Raw genomic sequence first — 25,170 nt, 5'->3', positions numbered from 1 at the left:
ACCTCTCCACCTCATCTCCAGATAAACAACTGCTTTCATGCTTCTGTAAAGTCAAAACCCCACTGCTAATCGAGGTGAGAGCCAAACCTGACCTTAGTGAGTCTACACTAAATATGGAACTAATGAATGTTTCTCTGGAAAACACAATGTCATTTAAAGCTCTGTTTTAATTTGATGTTATCTAATGGATTTGAGGACTGAGTAATAATTCTCCATGATGACTCAGAGGAAGAAATATTTATTAGATTGCAATAGTTTAGGAAATATAGCATGTACTCTTTGGAAGGAAGCTGTGGAAATCCCAGTATTTGGAGTTGCTTCTTAAAAGCAGAGTTATCCAAGTAAGCAGTCTGACATTGCAGGGATGTCAGGTGCGATGCAGTAGCTGGACCTTTCCCTCTCATATAGTTTCTGTTACAGGCCTTTTACAGTGCTCAGCACAACTCCCACTGCACCCAGCTGCTGCAAAGGTGCCCCGGTTCCAAGGCTGCCATAGGATTCCTGAGTAAGGAACAGAGGGCCCAGTACCGCTGGCTGACTGACTGACAGCGTGTGATGCAGGGTGGTGTGCACGGGGATGTGTGTGCACAGTCACTGCTTTACTGCAAAGTGCTTCCTGGCCAATTGCTCCAGGAGTACCTCCCATTTCAGAACACAGTTGCCAAAAAGCTGCAGGATTCACACAGGTACCTTGGTGAGGTACTGAGGTACTGCAGTGTGATGGCTTAGCTTGTGCTCGTTAGTGTAACAGTGATGTGGGGAGTTTGATGCAAAGTTGCTGCCACTTAACTCTTCACAGCTCCAAGTTGTTTGTGATAAATCCAATTTTTGAAATTTAAAAGGGGAGAGAGCAACTACCAAGGTGCATTTCATATTGCACACAATACACAGCATAGGACCCTTTGCAGGTCTTTTTGAAACAGGTAATTGCAAAATTTCTCTGTGTATTTTCTTTATCATAAGTTACTTCACTGTCACCTCTTCTCATTACTGATGGAAAATGTCCCATGGTCTCCAGTGAGCATCATCTCACTAGAGCACAGTCGTAAAGAATCTTTGTTGTGATTTGGCTTCACAGCATCTTGAAGATGAGTACAAACTTCTTGGGGTGGGGGGGAACCACAGCAAAACTGTATTACACTACTTCAGGTTACCTGGATTTTTAAAATGAGGAAAATCTCTTGTATCTACACTTAGATTTCTTCTTTTAAAGTGTTTTGCGGTATAGTACCGGTGCTAAAAGCATCTCTTGCCAAAGTAAATGTTACTCCTCAGTCATCAGCTGGAGTTCTCTAGAGGTTGTTAAATTACCAGCACAATAACAGAGCACTTCATTGGCCTGTGGTCTAACCTCCACTGAAAGCTATTGCAGCAGCCTTGCCTGGAAGGAGAAAATACCCTGCAGCTGTACACCTTTAAATCAGCTCTTTTCTCCTTTAATTTATGCTCAGCTTTGCTTGATGATATGGTTCCTTGTGTTTCTTCTGTAGAGTATGATGGCAGGGCTGAGTTGCACAGCCATTGATGTTAATTTACTGCCTGCCCACCTACAGCTTGGGGCAGACAAGATCCTGGATTCAAATAATTTTATTACTTCTAAAAATACATTGTTTTCATTTTTATTTCTTATTAGTTCAAGCTTCTAAGGGGGCTGGCCTGGAGGGAGAAGCCCTGGAGTGCCTAGAGAGGTGTGAGTTCAGTTCCCATCACTGCCGAACATCTGCTGTTGCTGTGCAACAGCAAGGGGATACCCAGGGATATCCATAATCCTTTCCTCGTGCTCTCTCCCTCCTCTGCCTTTTCTGCCAGGTATTTACTGGGCTGCCGGGTGTGCCTTGCATGGGTGGCTGCAGGGAGCCCCATGGCTGATATCTCACTTGCTGGGTCGGGATGAGTGTGCAGCTGCAGAGCCCGGCATGGGCACCAAGTTGAAGGTTGTGGAGTCAAAAGGTTGCTCCGTGTCCTGTGCGGCAGAGGGTGCACCTGCAGCGCTTGGGCTGCAGCTCTGCACGAGCAGGGTGGCTGTGTGTAGCTGCATAGATCCCTTGCATGAGGGGGATTTCACACACAGGTTTGAGTTCATGAATCATTTTTAAGTGGCAGAGAATTCAAGGCTGATTATAATGAGTTAAGGTATTACCAGTTTGTTCGTGGTGAGATGGCAATATCTTAAATTACTGTAACTTCAAAACCACTTTGTATTGGTTTTAATGGCCTGCTCCTTTTCACTTGGTTATATCACAGTGGGCTGTTCCTCACAGCATTGTTGCCATTTGGGTCTTGGCTTCTCCCTGTCTGTGATAACCAGAAAGCAGTCTGAGCCCATACCTTTGAAAACAGCCGATGTACCTTCGGTGAAAAGAAATGCAGTATTAGAGTAACAAAAATCTCACGAAGATGAACCATGTCTATCGTGTCCTGTGACGTTGGACAGCTGTTCTAAGGTGGCCTTTGAATGCCTTGTAGGTGGATTTCCTGCAAACTGCAGTCTGAGAGGATTTGCAGGTTTTGTTCTTTGGGGGTCTGAACCTGCACATCCACAGGGAATTTGCTGTCCTGGCAAACAGTAGTTTTTTTCTTTTGCCCAAATTCCCACCTTTGGGCAGGGAGCTCTGTTTTTATTGCTTAGGATGGAGGTAGGTGGTGGATCAGTAAGTATGAAACACATTCTCTAGGACAGGGACCCTCATCCCAGCTCCGCTGCTGGCCTTGGTGGGCTCCAACTGACCTGTGGTTAAACCCACAGTAAGCCCACGGCACATCAAAAACGTAATTCCCTCACCATGACCCGTGTAAGGCGAGGTGTGTGTTTTGTATTTCCCCAAAACCAAATACTGCTCTATGGCTACAAGAACCCTTTAAAGAGTCGTTGAATTCCCCTTTACAAACTGCCCTGGGAGCTTAGGGCTTGACACAAGGCCACATGTAAACTACATTCCCAGTTCTCAAGAACCCTGAATTTTTGGAAAAGGCTCTGGAATTTATAGGTAAACTTTGACATCCAAGAGTTGGGGTTTTTTTTTTCATCACACATGTTACTGCACCTAAGCATCTAGGAATGCCTGGCTATTTTTGATTGATGCTCCTCATAATGGGTTTTAGATGTAATTTCTGCAACACTTCAGGACTAATTATGTGGCAACGTACTGCCAAAATTCCTTGGTTTTGGCTCCTGCAGTAATTTGTGTTGGATTCCACTCTGGATTTGATTGTTTACTGTGTGTAATGAGCATCGACTGCACTGCTGTCATCCCCTGGATTTACTGCAGCCTGGGAAAATGAAGAACAGGTTGAAAGCTTTACTGTTAGTGGCTGAGTCTGGGACTTGTAATACTGGAAAAGTAAGAGAAAAGTTTAAGGCAAGTTCCGTGTCCCAGCCTGGGCCTTCTCACAGCTTCATCTCCTTTTACACAAATGGTTATTTTTGCTTTTAGTGTTTTTTTTCCTAATCTCTAGGTTAGTGATTTTTTTTAATATTTTCATAGATGCTCCATTATTTTGAAATCTGCTCCATCTAATAAGTACTCTTTAATTACTGAAAGTGGTTATCTACTTTGCTGTCCTTAGTCTTGTCTCTACTATTTATCAAGAACTGATCAATGTGAATACTGTACTATGTAGTAATAACAAAAAAAGCATAGTTGCATAACTCTCACTCATGTGCCTGTTTATCTATGGAGATACCTCATGGAGGTACAGTGGAGCAAACTCTTTGAAAGTAAAGTGATCCCTGGAATTTCATTCTCCAGCCAGGCAGGTTGTCCTGCACTAAATTCCCCGAAGGATATTTCAGTGAAGCTCACTGCTGTGATCAGTGTGGAGTGTAGGACACAGCCAGGTTGGTCTGAGCTCTGCCCCATTTCTTCCCCCAGATGAGGACACATGCCCCAAGCCCCCCAATGATTTTTCAAGATCTGGTACCTAAAGTTGTGTGGGAAATGGATGTTCTGCCGCATGCATTTGGGTTATTTTCAGCTCGGAGCACCTGCAGAGTGGCAAGGCAGGCTGAAGACTAACTTAAAAACAAATGAGATGTAAAGGAGGGGGAGTCCAGAGAACACAGAACAAGATAAATGCATGTGCACAGAAGTGATAGGAACTACTTTGCTTTCTGAATTAAACCACTTGAGCCAGAGTCATTTAAGACCAAACACTGCCAGCTTAGTGAAAAGAATTTATTAGAAACTGTTAAGCACTACACAAAACTAGATTTTAGAGTATTTTTTCAGTAGACAGCACTCCAGCCATATGCTACATACACCATACTGTGGACTTTGGACAGCCACTGTGCTCGTATCTTTAGGATGAGATGTGCATGCACAGTGAGACGAGAAGAAGTGAACAGAAAACCCTTTTGATTTGCCTAAGTTCACAGAAGGTACAGAGTTTTGTAATTGTTTTCCTCAAGGCAATCTGGATTGAAGGAATTACCTATACCCTGGAGGCACTGAGAGGGCTCAGCGTCCCCCCCTCTCCACCTTCGGTGCTAGTGCATGTTGGGACTTTTCAGTACAAGGAGTTTCAATAAATAGAGATACAGCTTTCATACTACTTTAACAAAAACATGGCCATGAGGTTGCAGTACTCGCCTTCTCGGGCAGCCGCACCAGCAGAGACCTTGCTGCTTTTTGGGAAAAACAGGAGGAGAGTCTACAGATTAAGGCAATGCATTTTTTTAATTCAGCATAGAAACTGTAACAAACTGTATGTTTTCTGTAAGTTCCAAAGAATTTAATCGTAAAAAATAAAGTTACTGATCACATGCTACTCTGATATTCTTCATTAGGTTCTAAAATACAGTGGAGCATCACTATAGTCACTGCCCCAAAAACATGGCAGCCAGTGACAGCTTTTCTTCCAGCCAGGAGCTGCAAAACAAGAAATAAATAACCACTCCCTTTTCCCAGTTCAAATCCTCTTGTTATTTCTTCCCACCCAATTTCCACCTCTCTTCCACAAGGGGAAAAAAACCCCCATAGAACACTTATCTGACTCCTGAAAGGAGCTTTATAGCAAGGCTCAACTGTATAGAGTAAAAAACATATAAAAAGTAATTAAAATCAAAAAATTCAGAGAAGGAAAATGTAATAAAGTACGCATGGCGTGATAAACCAGGATAGACATAGCAATTTGCTACATTTTTCAAAAAGTGCTAACCAGTTTTAGCTTAAAATAGTTCAAGAGATCTTACAACTTGCTACCACAGTGTAAAACTGAGTATTTTGAAAAATCTAAAACCTGGCTTGACTGTAGAAAATGTATTATATCTGTTTCTAATTTACACAGCATTTGTATTTAGGCACATAAAAATAAATATAGACAGTCAAATGCTTCAGTAAGTCTGCAGAAAGTTATAGTTAAAATCAAGTGATCAACTCTTATGACAAACATCACATTTTTATACATCTCTCTCTCTCTGTAAACCACATGTGTGTGTGTACAGGGGTGCATATTCCTTATTTCATCCTCAGGTTTCTGCAAAAGTTACTTACAGGGTGAGACTGTTTTCTGCTAAGAACAGGTAATTTGGGAACTACTGGCTACAAAGAGGTAATTTCTCAGAAAACTTGACTGATACTTTCTGTCAAATTGGTTTATTCCTGCTTTTGTGCCAGGAGACCTAGGGCTGGACCTGAAGCCAGGCTCAGCCAACACCAAAGGTTATGGCATGGCACGTCTGGAGGGCTAGTGACAAAATTTTAATAGCACTGTCTAAGAGTAAGGGAACAAATATGTCTGCTCCTCACCCAAAGGAGGAGGACCCCAAGCTGTTCTTTCCATAAGGAACACAGTGATCTCAGCCTTTCAGCAACCCTCCCTGCTGCTGCTCAGTAAAACTGGGTTTACCTTGGGTGTAATCATTCCCCAAGCACATTCAATGACCCCACATCTGCTTTTTAAATGCTTGTGGTACTTCTAGTAATCTCCCTACATAAAAGTGCCCGGGGAAGCAGGAAGACACAGGACTTCCAATGGCACAGCTTCAACGATACCAGTCTGGTGATCCATGCTACAGTCCCTAGTTAATGAGGAAAAGCATCATGCAGCTAAGACTGGCACAACTGAGAGCCTAATAACGAATTCCAGCTTTCCTGATTTTACTTGAAAAAAAAGCTGGTTTCTGTTTCTGAAGATCCAGCTGTAGTACACTAATTCCCTACTAGCTAAGGGCAGGGTTAGATGTGAACTGAGGTGGTCAGTTTGTGGTGATTGAGGGCTTTCAGCACATAAAAAATATTCAGGTTATCCCACTATCTTGAAAACAAATTGAAAAACATCACAAACAATACCAAGCAGCATAATTTTTATTTGGTGTTACAACAGATGTGCAGCATCCATGCTTTTGGGCACCATGTTTTACTGTTTATGATATTTCTTTTTAAAATCTAAACAGTTCTTGTGTTCAGACAACTCCATGTGCCTTTTTAATATACACATTGTGACCCCTGCATTCAGCCTGTCCAGTTAACGCTAGAAATATTTGAGAAGGCAATTAATTATTTTATCTTTGCTATAATTAGGGAGCAATCAAAAGAAAAAATTTACTTTAATCTGACTGATTACATGTACTGTACATACCTGTTCCAAACCCAATGTACTCAGAAGTTTCTAATTTAATGAACTGTTATTCAAGTCAAAATGCTGTACATCTAAGTATCCACACAATCGTACATTCCTAATGATTCTTCTTTACACCTTTATTCTTTTTAGACATCTGTTTTTAAAAAGGAATAAAGAAGTTGCCCTGCAGATCTATATTTCTTTAGAACAAAACATTATATACCACCTTGAAAAATAATTTTATCAAAACCAAATTCAAATCACTGTCATGTACAATTTTCAGTTAACGGTTCATGTTGAAATTGCACTTTGGGGACAGAATAAAACTAAAAAATGAAAACATATTCTATTTCCTTTCACAGGAAACTGCCTCTTCAGGATTCTTCTTCCGTGAATGTTTGTATTTGTCTACATACGCTTTCACTAGATTTGCCACTTTTGCAGAATTAACTTCTCCGCTCTTGCTATGACAAACCTACAACAGTTTTAAAGGAAAAAAAAAAACAAAAAAACACTGAAACATTTCTGTTGATTTGCAACAATTCCACATTATTTATCATTTCCCCAACACCCCAGATTTCTTCATCCTAGGCATAACATATTTAAGAACTCCTAATACCTTCTGATGGCTTCCGAAAAAATTCTGAATTCCCATTCAACTTTTCCACACAACAACTGAGTTCTGTTTTGAGGAGCCAAGAAAGTTCTGCTGGATGGAGAAAGACTGAAGGTATTTTTGTTTCTCCTGTTCCCGCTCTCCATCAACTACCAGTTGTTCCCAAGAACAAGAAATCCACCCCCAGCCCTGCCTCAGTTGAACTGTATGCATCTTGGATTACTAGACCAACTTACTTTATCTACAGCTTTCCGCACAATTTCTTTATATTCTTCCTTAGTGATGTCTTTATTTTGGTAGAAAGGTTTAATAGCTAGTTTGACCTCTTGTGCCGCTTTTTCTTGAATTAACAATTTCTGATGAGAAAACAAACCTGAGTGTTATTTTTCACCACCTGCTTGTGTATCTTTATCAATCACAATTTAAAACTTCACAGGAAAAAAGTTTTTACAGAAGACTAGACAACCCTGCTCCCCTTGCCCACATTTCAGCTCTCAAGGGAGATGCCTGTGGTCTAAAAGGAGTCAGTTTGGCAGTCTGTGTCCTACAGACACCACAAAAACATTACACACATGATGGTGTCGAGTATATTACACTGAGGGGTTATTGTCATAACTTGCTATTTTGTAGTATATCAAAATTTATACATAATTTTACATAATTTATACATAATTTTTGATAAATAATTTTATATTAAAATATTAAAATTTATATATCTTAATATCACTATATAGAACAGTGTATATATAAATATATGCTGAGCTTTGAACTTGCCTGGTCCTTCTTCGAGCTATCTGCACTGGCTTCCACTGTTACACTTGCTTTGTTTTCTCCCAGTTTTACAGCTGCATTAGAGCTCTTGATGTGACCCGATGATGTTGCATTACCCGAACTTGGTCCCTGAACTGTTCCCGTGTTTCCCAGGACTGCTGCTGGAGCAGGCAAGGCTGGAACACTCATGTTATTACTTACATGAGCAGCATGTGGAATACCCTGTTTTAAAAAGTTATCAGTAGTTAATATTGTTGTTATTCTTCCATATGGCAATGTGCCTTTCTAGGAGTCTCAGCTGCTATAGAAAGAGCACAAATACTTCATTACCTAATTTCCACACTGTCCACTATTACAGAAGCTACACACATTATATTAGAGCCACTCAAAAGACAAAAAAAAAAGAGCTTGAGAAGTGAAGCCTCCTCCATATCACTGCTGTGGCTGCCAGATACTTGCTCTGATCCCAGTGATAAAACAAAAGTACCCTGCAAACAGGTGTGGAGGGTGTTACCACAGCAGGGGGGGAAGCAAGTTTATGGCTGCAGAATCTCTCTATTTATCAGAGATCTGTTTTGTAAATCACATTAACTTTTTTTTAAAAAAAAATCAGCACTGAAACACAAAAGCAAAAAGATACCTGAAACCACACTTGCATTCCTGCAGGCATTGCAGATACACAGGAATTGGGAAATAACGAAGCTCTCAGACTTCAGATAGAGGCCATTTTTAGCAAAAGCCCAGAATGCATCCTCCCAACACGTTTCTGGCAGGCCACACTAAATGCTGCTTTTTCGCAGGTAATCAACCATTACTTTTTACACGTCTGCATTTATCCAGATGAAAAATAATGAAACAGGAATTTGAGCTCTTTGGAAAGCACACAGAAATGGAGCTGTTATAATCAGCATGCTAACGCTCACCAGTGCAGTCTCTTAGTTTTTCTTTCAACAGGAAGGACAGGTGGAGTCCTGCTGTATTCAGTCATTTCTATTGTGCTGCCACTGAGGACTTGTTGAATGAAAACTCAAGAGAAAAAAGCAGCAGCAGCTCCCAAAAGCATTCAGGTTCACGGACACCATTCCACAAAAGCAGTTTAAGAGCAACAAACATAAGAGGGGCTTTACAACAAGTAACTCTGTTTTGCAGCCATACACAATCTTTATAGAAACATATTTATTGCTGCACTAGATACTAATTTCAGAGATTTGTAGCCTACGTTCTGACTTCTTACACTTCTGGAGGTTAAACCTACTGGATTTCCAATTTTAAAATGAAAATATTTTAATTACAGACAGTAAGCTTTAGTCAAATCAATCTACCAGCATTCAGTTCCAGCAGTAACTTGCTGTTTTACCTTGCAGTGTAATAAAGTATTTCATATGGCCTGTAACCCCACTCTATTTCTGACAGCACTTATCTCGCCTTGTTCTAAGTCAATGAATATGAACAGATAACAGCAGTGGAAAGTGAGAACAACGTAGGCCATTCATCAGTTCACTTCAAATCTTTAGAAATGATGCATGAAAACAGAGGGTTAGAAATCATTTGTTCTAGAATATCACTTTTTCAACCTGGAATGCAGGGGAAAGCATTTTAGGTTAGGACAGGCAGCAACAAGAGAAAAGCACAAACCCCAGTCAATCCCTGAAGAGCCCTTTACTTATCACAAGTGCAGTGTTACATCTTCTCACAAGGCCACGCATTCTCCTCCAAGTTATTCATATTCCTTTCCTTGATATAAAATCTCTTAATATAAACAGCTGGCTACAGGAGGATACATACACAAAGGTGGTTTTAAAATATCTTGAAAGGCATGAAAAAGTGGTCTGACCTGCCCCAAGCATGGCAGAATGTTTTTGAAACTGGAGAAATAAAGTGGGAGTTCGGTCTCAAACAGGGCATGCAAACCCAGGAGAATCAGGCAAGAGGGAGAAAGTACAAAACACCAAAGAAGACTTGGAAATGATCAACAAAAAGGCTAAAAAGATTAAACAGGATAGAAAATGTATGTGTGGGAAAGCAGCTGAGATAGTGACAGTTGGAGAATGGAAGTATGGAACAAATGGCTGCCATGCAGTACTTGGTAATTTTCCTCTGCTGATAGATCCCATGGGATGAGAACTGTAACACAGAAGTTTAGGTCACTTCCTACATGCTGCTGAAAGGGGATTCAAGCATTTCCTAATGCTTAAAAATCAGGTTTGGAAGGGGAAAATCTAGTTTTGGAAACAGTGCACTTCTAAGAAGAAAAAGGTAATGGACAACACTGATGAATTTCTTCAGTGTTCCATTACCAGCTGGAACACCTCATTACCACAGCAAGCCAGTTATGGTGGTGTGTCTTATTATTCAAAAGCTACAGTCCCAAAACAAACCATATGCTCATGGACACTTCCACTTCAAATTTGGTGTGTGGTGGCAGAAAACAGGCAAGAGAGAAAGAAACTGCAAGTATATATTTATCAAGACTATGGTATTCAAGATTAAGAAACCCTTAACTGATAGTATTTCACTACTGCTCTTGCCATCACGGCTTCTGGTAAAGCATACCTGCAATTGTTTTCCATCTTGCTGTGATGCAATGTAGCTGACTTGCTGAGATGGTGGGGGTGGAGGTGGAGGCGGAGGTAATCCCTGAGAAATATTTGTGGGAGCAGCTACCTGTATGAGAGGCACTCCAGCAGGGAGATGCATGGGCATTGGAGGGTGGATGTTGAAAGGATTTCGTTGCATATTCATCAAGGGAGGATGGACACCCACTGGGTACGGGAAGATATTCATAGGTTGGTGCTGTGCATTCACTTGTGGCATTACATTCATTTGTTGCTGCATCATATTTATTGGTAACTGAGAACCATCACTTTGCTGGTTGCCTTGGTCTTTGGGGTTTGGATCTATCAAAATCAAAAACAGACAGCATATGAAGTAGAAGTTCTGTACTTCATAAAGCAAAGGGGACCCAGGTGTCTAAACTCTTCATTAAAAAGCTTTATATACTATGAGTCTTTTCAAGATATTGCATTACATTATTACACAGCACTCATCACCACACGTCATGGAGCCAAATGCTAGTTTTCCAAGTTTAAAAAGTTCAGGTTACTATGGCAGCCTGCATTTTGAATTTCTGTTTTCTCTACTTGTTCCCATAAATTATTTCACCACAATGAAACTGCAATTTTTCACCAAAGAGCAGGAAGACAACATAATTTATCCAGCTTCTGCAATTGCAGGTTAGTCATACATTATCATATAGGCAATTCTGTGCTCTCCTTTCCCTGATTCACACACACTCACTGTGCATTTCTGGTAATTACAGAAATACTCTGCTGGGATTTTTTCCATTAAACAAAAAAACATCCTCAAACAATTTAAGAGATGCTAATATTCAGAAAAACTTGTTCAAAAGCCCTGTAATGGTACAATAGGTAAAGCCTAGAAGTAAAAATAACCTCTTGGGGTGGCACTTCTTAAATAAATTACTTTAGTATCCCATTCTCTCTTCAACACAAGTCAAAAAGTTAAAATCCAGATACAAGCATCAGGCCTTCCAGAAGTCAAGAAATTAGTTTGGAGAAATGATTGGTGGGTTATAATTCAGACATCCTTCCCTGAGAATCCCTTCCTTGAGGAACCCTGTCATCTAATTCACAGGGACTTAACGCATCAGCCCAAATCCTCATTTTTAAAGATCACGGGATAACAGAATCACTGAGGTTGGAAGGGACCTATTAAGATTGCCCAATCCTCTGCTCAGGCAGGGTCAGCAAAAGCAGGTTGCTCAGGAGGACCAGGTCATTCAGAACCATGTCATGATGCCAACCCGGCCTGTCTCATCCAGTTACGAAAGACTGTTTACTATTCTCAGCTGAATTCAGGTTTCAAAAGTGAATAACAGCATGATTGTTCCTGAACTATATGAAAAGGTCTGTAGATCACAAAATGCTTTCAATTACAGGTTTGATAAGTTTTCCCCGCAGCAGACTGAAGGTTGACAACATTGCCTCAAAACTAAGCCACAGATTAGTTTTGTCTCTGAGGGAGAAAACTGCTGGCATGTGGGATAAAAATGCACAAAAATGAAAGGCAAAACAAGGGCAATGCAGATGGGTTTGCATTTATAAATTTCCCTAGATTTTTTTAAGCATTTAAAGAGGACCATGCTTATCAAGGAGCAAGATAAACATCAACACAGAGATGTGTCATCTCTAAAATCTGCCGTGTGGGTTTGCAAAGGCAAATTCAAGTCTTCTTGGAAATAATTACCCTTTTTAAAAGTTGTGTAGATGCTAAAAGTAACCATGAAGAGGAAATGCTTTCTCTTCAGCCAAATCCATTTACTTGAGCAGCACTCTTCAGATGCGAAGTCCTTAAACCCAGACTTTAAGAAAAATCAAGAAGCCATCAAAACACAAGAAATCCTCAAACTCCACACCTTAACCCCTCCATATTGCAAAAAGACTTGGATTCACCCCAAATAGTTTTGAAAAACTAATCAGCTCGAGACAGGACCATGTGACTAGGACTTGGCTCAGCTACTGCAACTGTGACTAAGTTACTACACTTCAAAACCATTAATACCTTGTTCAGGTGTCTCCTCTTCTTGTCTCATTCCCCATCCAGACTGTGGGCTTGATGAATTGCGTCCCCTTCTCAAATAATAATTCTGCACATCAGCAGGTAAAGTCTTTCTCACAGCCCAGCTGGATGCAGATGTCCACCCAGATCTGTCAGCAGGTGTATCGAACGAATAATCTTGTTCATTCTTACGCTTGTAGGTCTGATGTTCTGAGAACCTTGAAGCTTCATTCCCAGGACCATCTGAGTTCCCTGAGAGAGGTTTCCTGTTTTGCCAGTGATTCTCACTCTGGTCTCCATACATGAAACCACCTCGCCCACGCCCACCTCGTCCACGCTGACCTCTCCCTCGATTCGGAATCCAACCTGAGCCAAAGTTTTTATTCCAAGATTGTCCTGAATTATCATGCCTGCTGTCTTCCCAATGTGGTTTCTCTCTCTCTCTGTTTCTGACTTCAGGACCAGAGTTTATTCTTTCCATTACCCAGTCTGGACAATCATTCCTCTGCTTGTCTGAAGAACAAAGATCATCATTGCTTTTTTCTGTACTGTCCTTCTCTCTTTTAAGATTTTCATTCTGTTTCTCTTGATCATTTCTCCTGTATCGATCATTTCTTCTGGGACTCCTCCAGTTGTCATTTGTCCATCTCTCTTTCCATCGAGGTGAATGACTTTCCCTCTCACTTCTAGAGAATGAAGAACCTTTACTTCTTGTCCTAGATCGTGATCTTGACCTAGACCGTGACCTAGACCACCTTCTATTTCTTCTTTCTCTGTCATGATCTCTTCTTTGACAATCTCTATCACTGCTTCGAGACCTAGATTTTTGCCTTGGAGACGAATCCTTAGTTCTTGACTGAGAAGATGATCTCCTGCTTTCCCTGACAGTTTCCCTTTTGGGAGATTGAGATGGTGTTTTTTTCTCATCTCTGAGTGTTTCTCTCTTTGGAGAATAAGATAAGGACCTCCTTCTCTCCCTCACAGTTTCCTTCTTGGGTGATTGTGAGCTCCTGTCTCTGTTCATATCCCTTTTAGGGGATGGTGATTGAGATTTCCTGCCCTCTCTCCTAGAAGGAGACCAAGTTGTCGATGGAGAATGAAACCTAGATCTTCTAGTTCGAGTTTTTTTCTCTTTTTTGAGTTCTGGCTGGCACTCTCTTTCTTGAGGAATAGCTTCATCTTTTTCATCAGAAACTGATGCACAGTTTCCCATATCACACTGTAAGGAATTCACTTCTCCTTGCTCTGTACTTTCAGCTGGTGGTAACTGCTCAATCTGAGGTTCATTCTGGTCACTGCAAAATGAGTCACAATCCATTGCTATCATTTCATTGTTATCTTCACCAGAACATTTATGTTCAGTATTTACCTGGGGTGATTCTGAAGTTCCACCCTCTTCACTTTCTGAAATGGCATTTTCTTTTAAGGATTGTTCTGATGTACTGTCCACAGAAATACTGTGTATTAGCATATCTGGTTCTTCATCTTGAAGAGTCTTCAGACTTGCACAGTCTACTACTGGTTTTAGTGCAGTCTCAGAATTAGCTATTTCCATGACTTTGGGATGATCAGACAATTCTCTTCCGGGGCTCTCTGACAACTGATCTTTTCCCAAAGGTTCTAGGTGTTCCAACGATTCATTTTCTTGACTAGCTATGGGTTGATCTACTGTTGTCAAAGTTTCTACATTTTCCATTGATTCATTTTGAGGACTACATGACGTCTGATTTACTTTTTCAAAAGCTGCATGGTCACATACGTCATCTTTGGGACTAGCTACTGTTTCTGTTTGTTCAAGAGAATTTTCACAAATGTCTTGATCAGTAAGATCTACTTTTCTTTCAGTAATACCTTTTACTTCAGATTCCTGACTTTCACCTCCTAAAGTTAGTATTGGAGGTTCTTGGACAGAAAAACTTAAATCCACATTGCCTGAAGTATCTTCATCTTGGTTGCATTCTCCTGTAGTTTCCTCAATTTCTGCATGTTCACTACAGCTTTCCAATCCATTAGTAGATTCTGTCTCCCCATTATTCTTCTGTGCAAGGCCTGCATTGCTGCTTTCAATATCTGACTGATGGTCTTTATCCAACGTTAGAACTGCTTCAGACTCAGCAACATCATCATCTTCCACAGAGCCACTGGGCGATTTTTCAGAACGTGCAGAACTTCTCAGTTTCTTTTTCACCACAGGTGTTTGTTGTTTAACTGCTCTTTTAGACTTGCGTTTTGGAGGAGCCTTCTCTGGTTCTGAATGAGTTTTATTCAGGGATGGGTTACTGCCGTCAGAGGCACTGCAAGCAGAACTGCTTGATCGAGGTGAGATCCGAGACTGACTCAGAGTCTCGTTTTTGGTGTTTCGTGCAGACCTTCTTGTAGGAGTAGCATTAACCAATTTCCTCCTACTTCCTCTAGTGCCAGATGAACCAGAAGTTTCCTTTTTCTCTTCTCCTTCTTGGGTACAAGCAACAGCATATCCTTTGCCTAAAGATTCTAATAAAAGCAGAACACATTAAAGTTTGATAATAACCATTTACCCAAACACAGTTAAAAACATAAAAGGGTCTTCTGCAGATTAATAGATATCCTCAAAATAATACAGTTTAAGATTTAGTATGAAATACTGCCACAGCCTTTGTTGGTTTTTTTCAAATGCACTCTGGTTGTTTTAAAGAACAGAAACAAGTTAACAAAGTGACACTTCAGGCAACTAAACACAGGTTTCAGGAGCACTGCCAACTACATGGACAGTAATGGCATTCACAGTGCAACTGTTATAGATATTGTTGCTCAAAAATAGCATATAATTTGTTAGAAAAGTAATGAATTAACCACACAACATTATTAGCATACGGCAGTTCCTGTTACTCTGTAACACAAGCCTGTTGGCAGTGAAGGTCAATACCACAGAAAGGGACATTTTTTCCACGGCTCTCAGTGGACGATCACATGAGAAGCAGTTGATCAGAAGCATCAAGGACAGCACACCCCTCTACAAAATCCAATTTCAGACAGTGCAAACTTATTCATCAGTTATACTGCAAACTGGACTTAAACTCTGCCACAAGGCACCTAAAGTGCCTGCAGCACCTAAGGAACTGCATTAGGCATGCAAGTTTTGAGGCAGCCTACAGCGCACCAAAAAAACTAAAGCTGTAGCAAGAATGTCTAAATCACACCCAGTGATTTAGCACTAGCAGTTCTTCTGTTGATACTGCACTAATTTATTTCATGCCATCTACAATTTGACAAAAATCTTTGTAGGGAAGCCAATGGTTATATTCACTGCAGAGGAAAAGACCATACTGTTGATACCTATGAAAGCTTATGGTGGACAGCTCGGGAATTAAAGATTAATGAAAAATAAGTAATTATACTTGAATTCAGAAGTAAATTAATTTCTTGAGAAGTCCATTAATTTGTTTCATAGTTTGTGTAGATTTCAGGAAGCATCAATAATGTGGTGTTTAAATGAATTTTTTTTTACAGTTCCAATTTCATACGCAAATAGTGGAAACTTGCTAAGAAAGATTAATTGGTATGGATTTTGCAATGAATTTATCACCTCATAAACGTGATTCTCTCTTTATAACATTATTTCCCATGCTTTTGCTGCACTAAAATATTTGTTAATGTATTCATCAACAGATTATATAAAAGATAGGAATAAGAAAAGTAAGTAACAGCAAAAAAAGCTTCTTTCTACCATTTGTTACTTTATTAGCAGAATAAAAAAATGTATGACTGTATTAAATGCAAACAATAACTTCAGAAAATTAACTCCACAACCACCTTGTTAGCCTTTAAAAGAGCACAGGCATATAATCACATCCTCTGACCTTCCTAGCAAACACACAATAACATGGGAAAAAAAGCCCAACAGTGGATTTGGTTTTACCATGTCTGCTGATCAAATTACCACTTTAAGATAATGAAAACCAATAGCATCAATTGCATAGAAGGTACCATGTACTTTAAAGAAAATAACATAATGGTAAAGAACTTCCAAAGGAATTTCAGGTGACCGACACTATTTCAGGTATCTACCGTAACAGTCTCACCAACCATTTTGTGACAAAGTGACTTCACAGTGGTTAACCAGCACTTACTCAGTGACAGGTGGCTGTCTCAGACTAACCATATCTTCAAACCTATTATAATAGCCAGGAAACCAAGTCAGATATTACATGTCATTACAAATTTTTAATATCTGTGATGCTTTTCTTCAAGGGGGAAGAAATTGTCTTCAATAATAAAAAAAGCCCAATGGAATATAAGTGGAACGTGGGAATCCTGAGAACTAAAAGGCAAGTTATTTTTCTAGCACTTTCCAAGTCTACCTAAGAAGCACAACTGCCTTTTTAGCATTCCTTACCACTTGTTAAATTTTAACAGACAAGCTTCATAAGCTTTGGACTCGGACCAAACACAAGGTATTTCAGCTCACTGACTATTGGAAAATATTTTAATCACACAGAAGAACTGCATTTTGTCAGCCTAAATCGTAATGGTATTCACAGATTCACTAATGTATTTTCAGGTCAAATTAATGAAAAGGACTATTTGATGGTAAGAAACAACAAAAACTGCAGCAGTTGCAGGGACGATTCAGGCAGTACAGTTACACGACCATCATCGATATTTGAATGCCTCCTTGTACGACCCTGGAAGCAACTGTCAGCTATTACTCTGATGGAAAACTGTACACTTTAGATGTGACCAAGAGATGAGGGGAGCATGAAAAAAAATAAAATGCTTATGCTGTGATCTTTCAGGTATGATTTAGTAAGAAGCACAAGAACCAGTCTGCATCTTTTTTTGTAAGCATCTATTTCCTTTATTCTCCTGTTCTCCATCTTTTCAGAAAGTCAGTGTCCCGGTTCCTTCATCTCTCATAATTCCTCTAAGAGAAAGCTTTGCTTCCTTCTCCTTTATATATATATATTTGGCATGCATCTCTAACAGTATTCAGGTTAGGTTTCTCCTTGCCATGTCAGTCTTTTACTCAGATGCTATATAAAAACTGAAAGGGGAAATAACATTCACTCAACAGAATGTGACCAAAACCTCAAGAGACATCTTCATATCCACCATCCCCTAGTTTCACTAGGAAATTTTAAGACTTAGTTTCTGCATGTTCCTTAATCTGTAGGAAGTCTTAAAGTCAAACCCGAATATGATGTAAAACTCTAGTGTCAACTACTGCAATGTTTTAAGATTCAGTCTTAAAATTCAATCTTTGTCCACAGTACAAGTATCAAGGTTCTAACCAAGAAAACTGAGAAAATTCTGTTCTAAATATAAATTTTTAACACTTCTGGTGCATTCTAACAAAAAAGCCTGACTATATGAGTAGAAAGGTGAAGGAAAGTCAAGAAGTATACTACTAGGTGCAAAGTGGTTAAGGATCAGTTACATTGCACTGCCAAACATCAGAGGTCCGAGGAAGCAACCTATCCATTTTTCACTGGGAAATGTGGAGGTGAAATATGTACCTTTAAAAAGAATGAAAAATATGAATGATAAAGCAACTTTTCTATGATCCTTTTACCACTTAAGTCCTTCCAGCAATTTACTTCCGCACAATTTTTGTAAGCCAAGGGACCCAAATCTGTCTTATGTCTTTGCCTACTAGCCCAGTGAAAGCGGTGTAATTCCCAATTCAAAGAAGGTATTAACTCTAGCCTTAAAAATAGCTCTCCATTGTTTCCACTTCTTTGAACTTGTGCAGCCTGCTGGAAGAGGAACTACGTTCTTACTCAGCATGGAGATAGAGGCTGTTAAATGTAACTGGAGGAAGGTAGCTCCTTCCATGTTCTGTCTTCTGCTACTTTCCAGACAGATCTTGGAGCTCTAGTACTTCTGCAAGCTTTTGCCTTGTAGAGCTTGTAGACATACTGAAATAGATCCATACACTTCACTGTTTCCTAACTAATGTTCTTCTCTGTCAGGAAACAGTTTGTTCCTCACACTGCACTATATACCACTGAAAATATCAAGCCATTCATAACACATCAAAATGAGGTTTATCCTTGAACAATGGGAAAAGAAGAAAGAAGAGCACAAAAGAAAATCAAGTGTTGAAATTAGAAATGGATTTAAGTTACATACTTATTATTTTAATCTTCTACTCTGTGAAGAAGTTACACCAGCTTTGGGGTGGATGGTTTATGTTCTGTACTCCAATTCAGAAATGAACTAGCTGGTTTCAAAACAGTACCAAACTGTACCAGAACAGATTTTTTTTCCCTCATTAAGTGTAACTATATGCTCTGTTTAATTTCTGAGAATCATATTTTAATGATACTCCACATGAGCTATAAATAAAACTTACAAAAAAAAAGTTTACCAAAGTTTTCCAAAGGCCTGATATTCGTTGGAAGAATTGTCTCTGCCACTGCAGTAGAAGTGAGAAGAAAGGTCTCGGCTTCAGCTCCAAACAACATTAAAGGAACTCTGGAAAAGTAAAAGCAGTAACATTAATTGTTTTAGTTGTTTGCAGGAAGTTTTGGAAACAAAATGCGCAAAATCAAAACATTGGGCAACCAGGCTACTTCCAACTTTATCACAGTTGGAAAGAAACGTAAAGCTGACAGTGAACAAAATTGTCCTTCTCATATTTAATTTCAGGCTCCCATTACTGCCTAATCTAGTAAAACTGTTTGAGTAAGGTATGTTATGTTCAAGCAATATATATTTGGCTTTCTTCAAAGACAAAGATAGAACAGTAACAGTCTACTCCAAAGCAGTAGGTTATACCACTGGAAATGAATTTCTGAACACTGATTTAGTACTTTAGCAGAACAGTAGCCTTCTCTGCAGAAAAATGAGAAAAAGTCCATATGACAATTTTTTTTTAATACAAACAAAATAAATACATACTTATTCAGACTCCCTCAGCAAACCTTGGGCAAAATCAGAGTTTAGTTATAGATCTACAATTTTTAAGTCATCACTGAGTTGGAATTAAACTTTCCCTAAGGAAAAGTACATGTAAAATATTTAAATTTATTATTTAAATCTTTAATTATAAATAAAAAACCTCTTTACTTGCTATTGTCTTTAGCCTTTATTTTTATGCCGAAAAAACTAAAGAGATATGTAGTGAAATTAAATCATAGACAGAAGCAGCTTCTTACTATGTTATTTTAAAATCAGTTATTTTCATGCTTCTGCTTCATATTCATGAAAAAACCCTTAGGGCATCTTTTAACATACATCTGCTTTCTGACAAAAAAAAATTATTTTACATTCTCTGTTTCACTTGACAGAACTTCCGTTAGCTCTGTCTAGATGCATTTGTTATAAAGAAAGATGTGATAGAACCAACCCATGAAAGGAGAGTCCAGGGTGGTGTAGGGAATCAGAATCAGACTGATGATAAAGTAAACACAGTCTGATTAGAAATAATGTAAAAAGCACATTGAACATTAACTTCTAAATAGAAAATATATTCAAATTCACATTTATGTGAAAAAGTGACATATTAAGATGTGCAAATCAGGGAGTTACTATGCTTGTTAAGAGTACCAAAAAAAAGTATTAAGACATGCAGAAAACAATCTATTGATGTAAAAATACTAACTGGAAAATATACAAAAATTTAACAAACGCTATTTAGTCTTATGAAAATTATGTTCTATCTAAAAAGCAATTTAAAATAATCAAACTCTAAATTTGAAGCATTAAGATCCTTTGCACTATGAATCCAAAACACACACCTTTCAACTCTAGCAATCACAGATGAACAGGACAATTCCAGTTCTTGTCTCTTCTGTCTGATCCCTGCATTGACTTCTGTGAGTTCTGTACTGAAAGACAAATTTCATACAAAAAGTTACAAAAAGTAACTTTGTACTATGACGATTTTGTATTTCAGTAATTGGTTCTATCAATGACTTTTTAAATTTAACTGTATTAGAATTTTCAACAGTCATGATTAAACTGTGCATGGTTATTGCTTAGAGGAAAAACACAGTCACACTAAACATAAAAGAAGTCCTAAATAAACAAAGCAGATGGAATGAAAAACAGGAGATGAAATGTGTCTTTGGGGAGCTGAAGGATGGAGAAACTTTGCATCCTTGACAAATTAATTCTGTTGTATGCATGGCAAAAAGTTTTTGTCTTTTACCAACTGCCAAAAACATATAGACATAGGATTTTTTTTTATTAGTCCATATTATCCAAATAATATTCTTCAGACTGCTCTTTTCCATGTATGTAAGTATTAGGTTTAATTAAGTATTAAGTATTTTGCTTAATGCAAAATTGCTTCACGGATTTCAAAGTATTTAAAATCATTTTAAAGAATTCCTCTTGGAATCAAGGAACAACAACAAAGAAGATTGTTTCTGATACAAACCAGGATATTCAATGTTAATTGCTTTGATAACTGCTACTGTAATTACAAGGCTAAGCCTTTCCTATCCAAGGCTTCAATTCAGCAAGGAATTTAAATATGAACTAAAACCAAAACTCCTATTAAATCAATAAGATTGAAATATTTAAATGTGTGCTTCTGATGTTGAATATACAACAGAAATTCAGGTGTGCCCTTAACAGTACTCACTTTAAAATATTTGTGTTTATCCTTTAACTGCTCTTCATTAATGAATATAAGCCCTGCCAATCTTCAAAATATTTCAAGGCAGTATATATACAGGTAGGAGCAGAAGGAACTAAGGAATCCACAATACAGTAACCCATCAATTTATATGAAGCACTAGTACACACTAACCAGTCATTTCTACAGCTAAAAAAAGATTCTTCACTGCTATTACTGGCCAGAAGTGTGCTGAAGAAATTAGTTCTGATGCACTCATTCCAGCAGGTCTGTCTTCTGGGCTACACAAGAAATAAATAATAAATTAAAGACATCCAAAATAAAATAATTAACATTAAATACATGAAGATGCACTGAAATTAAATTATGTCAGTAAGACTTTAGCTCATAAAAAACAGGCAACATAATAGGTCCATAGTTATATGCCAAGATTTGCAGTTACAGCAAACAATTTTTTGCTATTCAGCCTCTAAATTTCCAACACCTGCTCTTTGCAGATAAACTTTATACTTTATATAGGCTTCCCAAGCAAAATCTTTAGTGCTCCATACAGAAATTATGAATAAATGAGCCTGATCTTTACTACAGCACAATTCCCATTTCTGCTACCTAATGCACCACAGTAAGCACAGTGTTAGCACCTTGAGACCTGCACAGCAGTTCACCCAATGTTCTGCTTCAAGTAACAAGAAAACCTAACGTGGGTAGCTGGGATTCTCTTTTGCCTTCAGGCAGAATTACAAAATTGAAGATTGACTGGTGTGTCTGTTTACTGGGCCCTCCCACAGAGGCACAACACTCAGAACCCACTTTGTCTGCTGTGTGCTGGCACATTGCCTTTTGCATGTGTGCAGTCAACTCTGTTGCTGTGTACTGGACTGGCTGCAGGGGAAAAAACAAAAATCAAAAACCAACAACAAATGAACAATAATCCTCCAGATACTCTTCCCAGACTACCAGACTGAAACACTTAACTTACACTGACCCATTTCTGCCACAGCACCTAAAGGGTTCATGCCACCTCAAATCTGACTAAAACATTCCTGTTCACTCGCTATGACTGGTATTTTAAAACAGGAACTTAGGCTCTTGCCATAATTTTCGTTCGGTAAAAAGAAAAATAAACTTCTTAATTGGATATATATAAATATGTGTCTCAATATGCAGTCATTATCCATATGCTGCATCAAACTGTGGCACAGAGAGCTGCTTTTGCTGGGAACGTGCCCTATCAATGTGCAAATTTTAAGTTTTGCCTAAAAAAATTGTTGGGTTTAAGTTTTATTTCAAGAATACTATGAATTTGGAACATTAACATTTCTCCCTCCATCTAAAAAAGCTATCCAGATGTTCTACAAATGTCCTTATGAAGCAGATGTTAGTACATCAGTGCTTTCTTTTAAATTCTTTTAAATTTTGAATATTTCTTGGATAATTGAGCCCTGTACCTCCTCCTGAAGGTTTTTAATGGTTCTCCTTTTGTTTATGCACTTTTTTTTTTTGCAACAAGGTACCATTTGAGATATTAATGCTATTAAATACTTCACAACAAATCAGTGAAACTAAATATGAAAGCATTCATATTTAAACCATGAAGTTAAATTAGAGGTTGATCTACCATTAAGCCCTATCTTTCCAGTTCAAACCCTCTGAAAGGTACCTTTAAGTTTACATGATAACAGAACCAAAATTTCTAAATATCTGACTTAGAAGCGGAAAACTGGAGCTAAACATATCCCTGAGAACTATGGTGTAATAAGTGCCAAATAAAAGTGATAACTCAGCCCCTACACTGCATGAAGCAAGGCAGTAGGCAAAGCAGAGACCCAAACACAGTTTTTCCTCCAAATTTTCAGACTTCATGTAAGACAGAATGACAGAGAATGATGGCATTTACACTTCAGAATTAAATTTATGGCCTAAAACTATTTCATGCAAATACATATAGTGGTACAACTGTGAGTAAGAAACCACTGATCAAAAACTTGTGTCCCAGAGACACAAAGTATTTTTGAAAGGAGGGATGGTAGAAATGAAACGAGAGCCTTTACAGCTCCTTATAACTTTGGCATCTTTGTAATCCTGTGTTTATAGGCTAAAATTTATGAACTAAACAAGAAACCTGGAAAGACAAACAATCTTGTCAGTAATCTCAAATTAAAAAAACCCAACTTGATGCAAATTATAATGTCCATTGCTTATTCACATAACAAATTACTTAGTTAATTACATCTATGTATTTTCATGTAAATAATGAAAACCTTCATATAGTGGTGTTTGGCTGACAGCTTGTAGCTGAAATCATCTTCCTTTGATGAAGATAGATAAAAACAGGATTCAGGATCTTACAATGTAACATCCTAATCTAAATGAAAATATTTATCACCACAAAACTAAATTTAGTATGAGAAATAAGCTTGTATAACCTAACACTATTTTGTAATTACCTCAAGACAAAAAGAGACAAAATAACAAAGTTTGAATTATACTGAAATTAACAAATAGAAGTTAACCTTAAAAATAAGCAGAAAGGTAGTCTTAAAAATGTTTTAATGAAAGAAGGCATTTACAAATGTTTCATTATCAGAACTAACCTTATTTATCTTCCCAGACAAAGCTTTCTTGTTTCGTTTGTCATACAAAATATTACCTGTGTGGAATAAGGAACAAAATTTTGCTCTTAACTTTAGAATATTAGCTCTTGATTGATTGTTAAAATCATTATTGCAATGGGAGGTTAATGAAAATGTGTATCTCAAGTGCATTTACAATGTTTAGATACAAACTGAGTAAAATGAAAATGCACACACCTTCACAATAGCTTTTTAGATATCAAGCAGTTTTTACCTCTTCAGATATTTGCTTACTTTCCTAAGTTAGGAACAGACTTAGCAAACTACCTATTAAGTAAACCCCTCAAAATGGCAGCTCCAAAATACAGCTAAGTGCTGCTCGTGTCTGAACTCTCACCAAAAAGCTTCCTGTGAATAAAGCCTAGTCATTAGCTGTTCCCAACTGCTTGATGCAGAAAATGACTTGAGGCTGAAACCAAATCCATTTCACTTGTGACTGAAATCGAAGAGGCAGTTTCCCAGTAAAATAAGAACATGAGTTTCACACACAGCAATTCCGTTCTAAAAGTTCCACACTTCTATTACTAGGTACTTGGGTTTTATATACAAATGTAAGCAATTAAAAAAAATTAAACTGGTGCATCAAGAAAAGAAATTCTAGAGTTCCTTAAAAAAAGACAGCCAAATTCTAGCAAATAAAACACAGTAATTCTAGCAAATGGAAGACAAATACCAACTTACTGTATTTTTTCGTCACAACTTTGCTTAATTTTGCTGTTAATAGCCCTCTGTTTGGACATACAGCTCTTCTGCAGGATCAACATAAGATATTACAAAAGTTATTTCTGGGCATATTTAAGGTAACACTTCAAACACCCAAACAAAATCTGCTCCTATTTTATGAAATTTTTATTTTGCGCACATAAACCAAGTTCTAACTGCTATTAAAACCTGAACTTGTATGACGAATGTCATCTTCCATATATTAAAAGCTACAGCGCTTCAAAAAGCTTACAGATAGAAAAAACAGAGGAAAACCTATTTACACAAAAGTTAATATCGTGTATTAAATCTGAATACTCAGTTTTGCTTGATTTCATGACAACATGTGAAACACGTTATAACCTGCTTCCCTAAGCACTTTTAAGAATACCAAAATCAATGATGATTCATAATAGTGAAATTTATTTATTTTCTTTTCTGTAGTGAAGTCTGCTTCACATTAAATCTCAAGAACTCTGTATATTTCATCCATTCCAATAAAGACTGACATTAGATTAGCACTATTTAGTGAAATTCAGCTATGTAATCCTGAGCTTCCCCTTATACAATGCAGCAAATGTGATTGATAAGATTCTCACAACAGAAGTGTTATTTCTACTGTTCCCTCTCACACCCACTAGAATAAAATTAGTTCTTCATTACAACTATGTTTTATAGTTGTAGAGGAATGCTAGCAAGGCTTATGATAACATGAAAGAAAAAGCGATATTTGTTTAAATAAT

General features: G+C 38.1%; 1 protein-coding gene across 2 annotated transcripts in view; it reads right to left on the bottom strand.

The window, feature by feature from the left end:
• Nucleotides 1–4,161: 4,161 nt before the first annotated feature.
• The window catches only part of SCAF11 (SR-related CTD associated factor 11), a 48,291-nt gene continuing 27,282 nt past the window's right edge, over nt 4,162–25,170 (bottom strand). The window contains exons 6-15 of one of the 2 annotated variants that reach the window (XM_018080484.2): nt 24,407–24,474; nt 23,687–23,742; nt 21,267–21,373; nt 20,248–20,337; nt 18,876–18,982; nt 12,530–15,019; nt 10,502–10,845; nt 7,952–8,170; nt 7,414–7,533; nt 4,162–7,036 (exon numbers count right to left, since the gene is read on the bottom strand). In XM_018080484.2, coding sequence (XP_017935973.2) covers nt 6,908–7,036; nt 7,414–7,533; nt 7,952–8,170; nt 10,502–10,845; nt 12,530–15,019; nt 18,876–18,982; nt 20,248–20,337; nt 21,267–21,373; nt 23,687–23,742; nt 24,407–24,474 — 3,730 coding nt within the window. In that variant the 3' untranslated portion in view covers nt 4,162–6,907. The remainder of the gene's footprint in view (nt 7,037–7,413; nt 7,534–7,951; nt 8,171–10,501; nt 10,846–12,529; nt 15,020–18,875; nt 18,983–20,247; nt 20,338–21,266; nt 21,374–23,686; nt 23,743–24,406; nt 24,475–25,170) is intronic. The other variant, XM_018080485.2, reaches the window with a different exon arrangement.

Source organism: Manacus vitellinus, unplaced genomic scaffold, assembly GCF_001715985.3.
Source record: "Manacus vitellinus isolate BGI_N305 unplaced genomic scaffold, ASM171598v3 scaffold_5_pilon, whole genome shotgun sequence".
Classification (NCBI taxonomy): Eukaryota; Metazoa; Chordata; class Aves; order Passeriformes; family Pipridae; genus Manacus; species Manacus vitellinus.
This window is presented reverse-complemented; position numbering and strand designations above follow the sequence as displayed.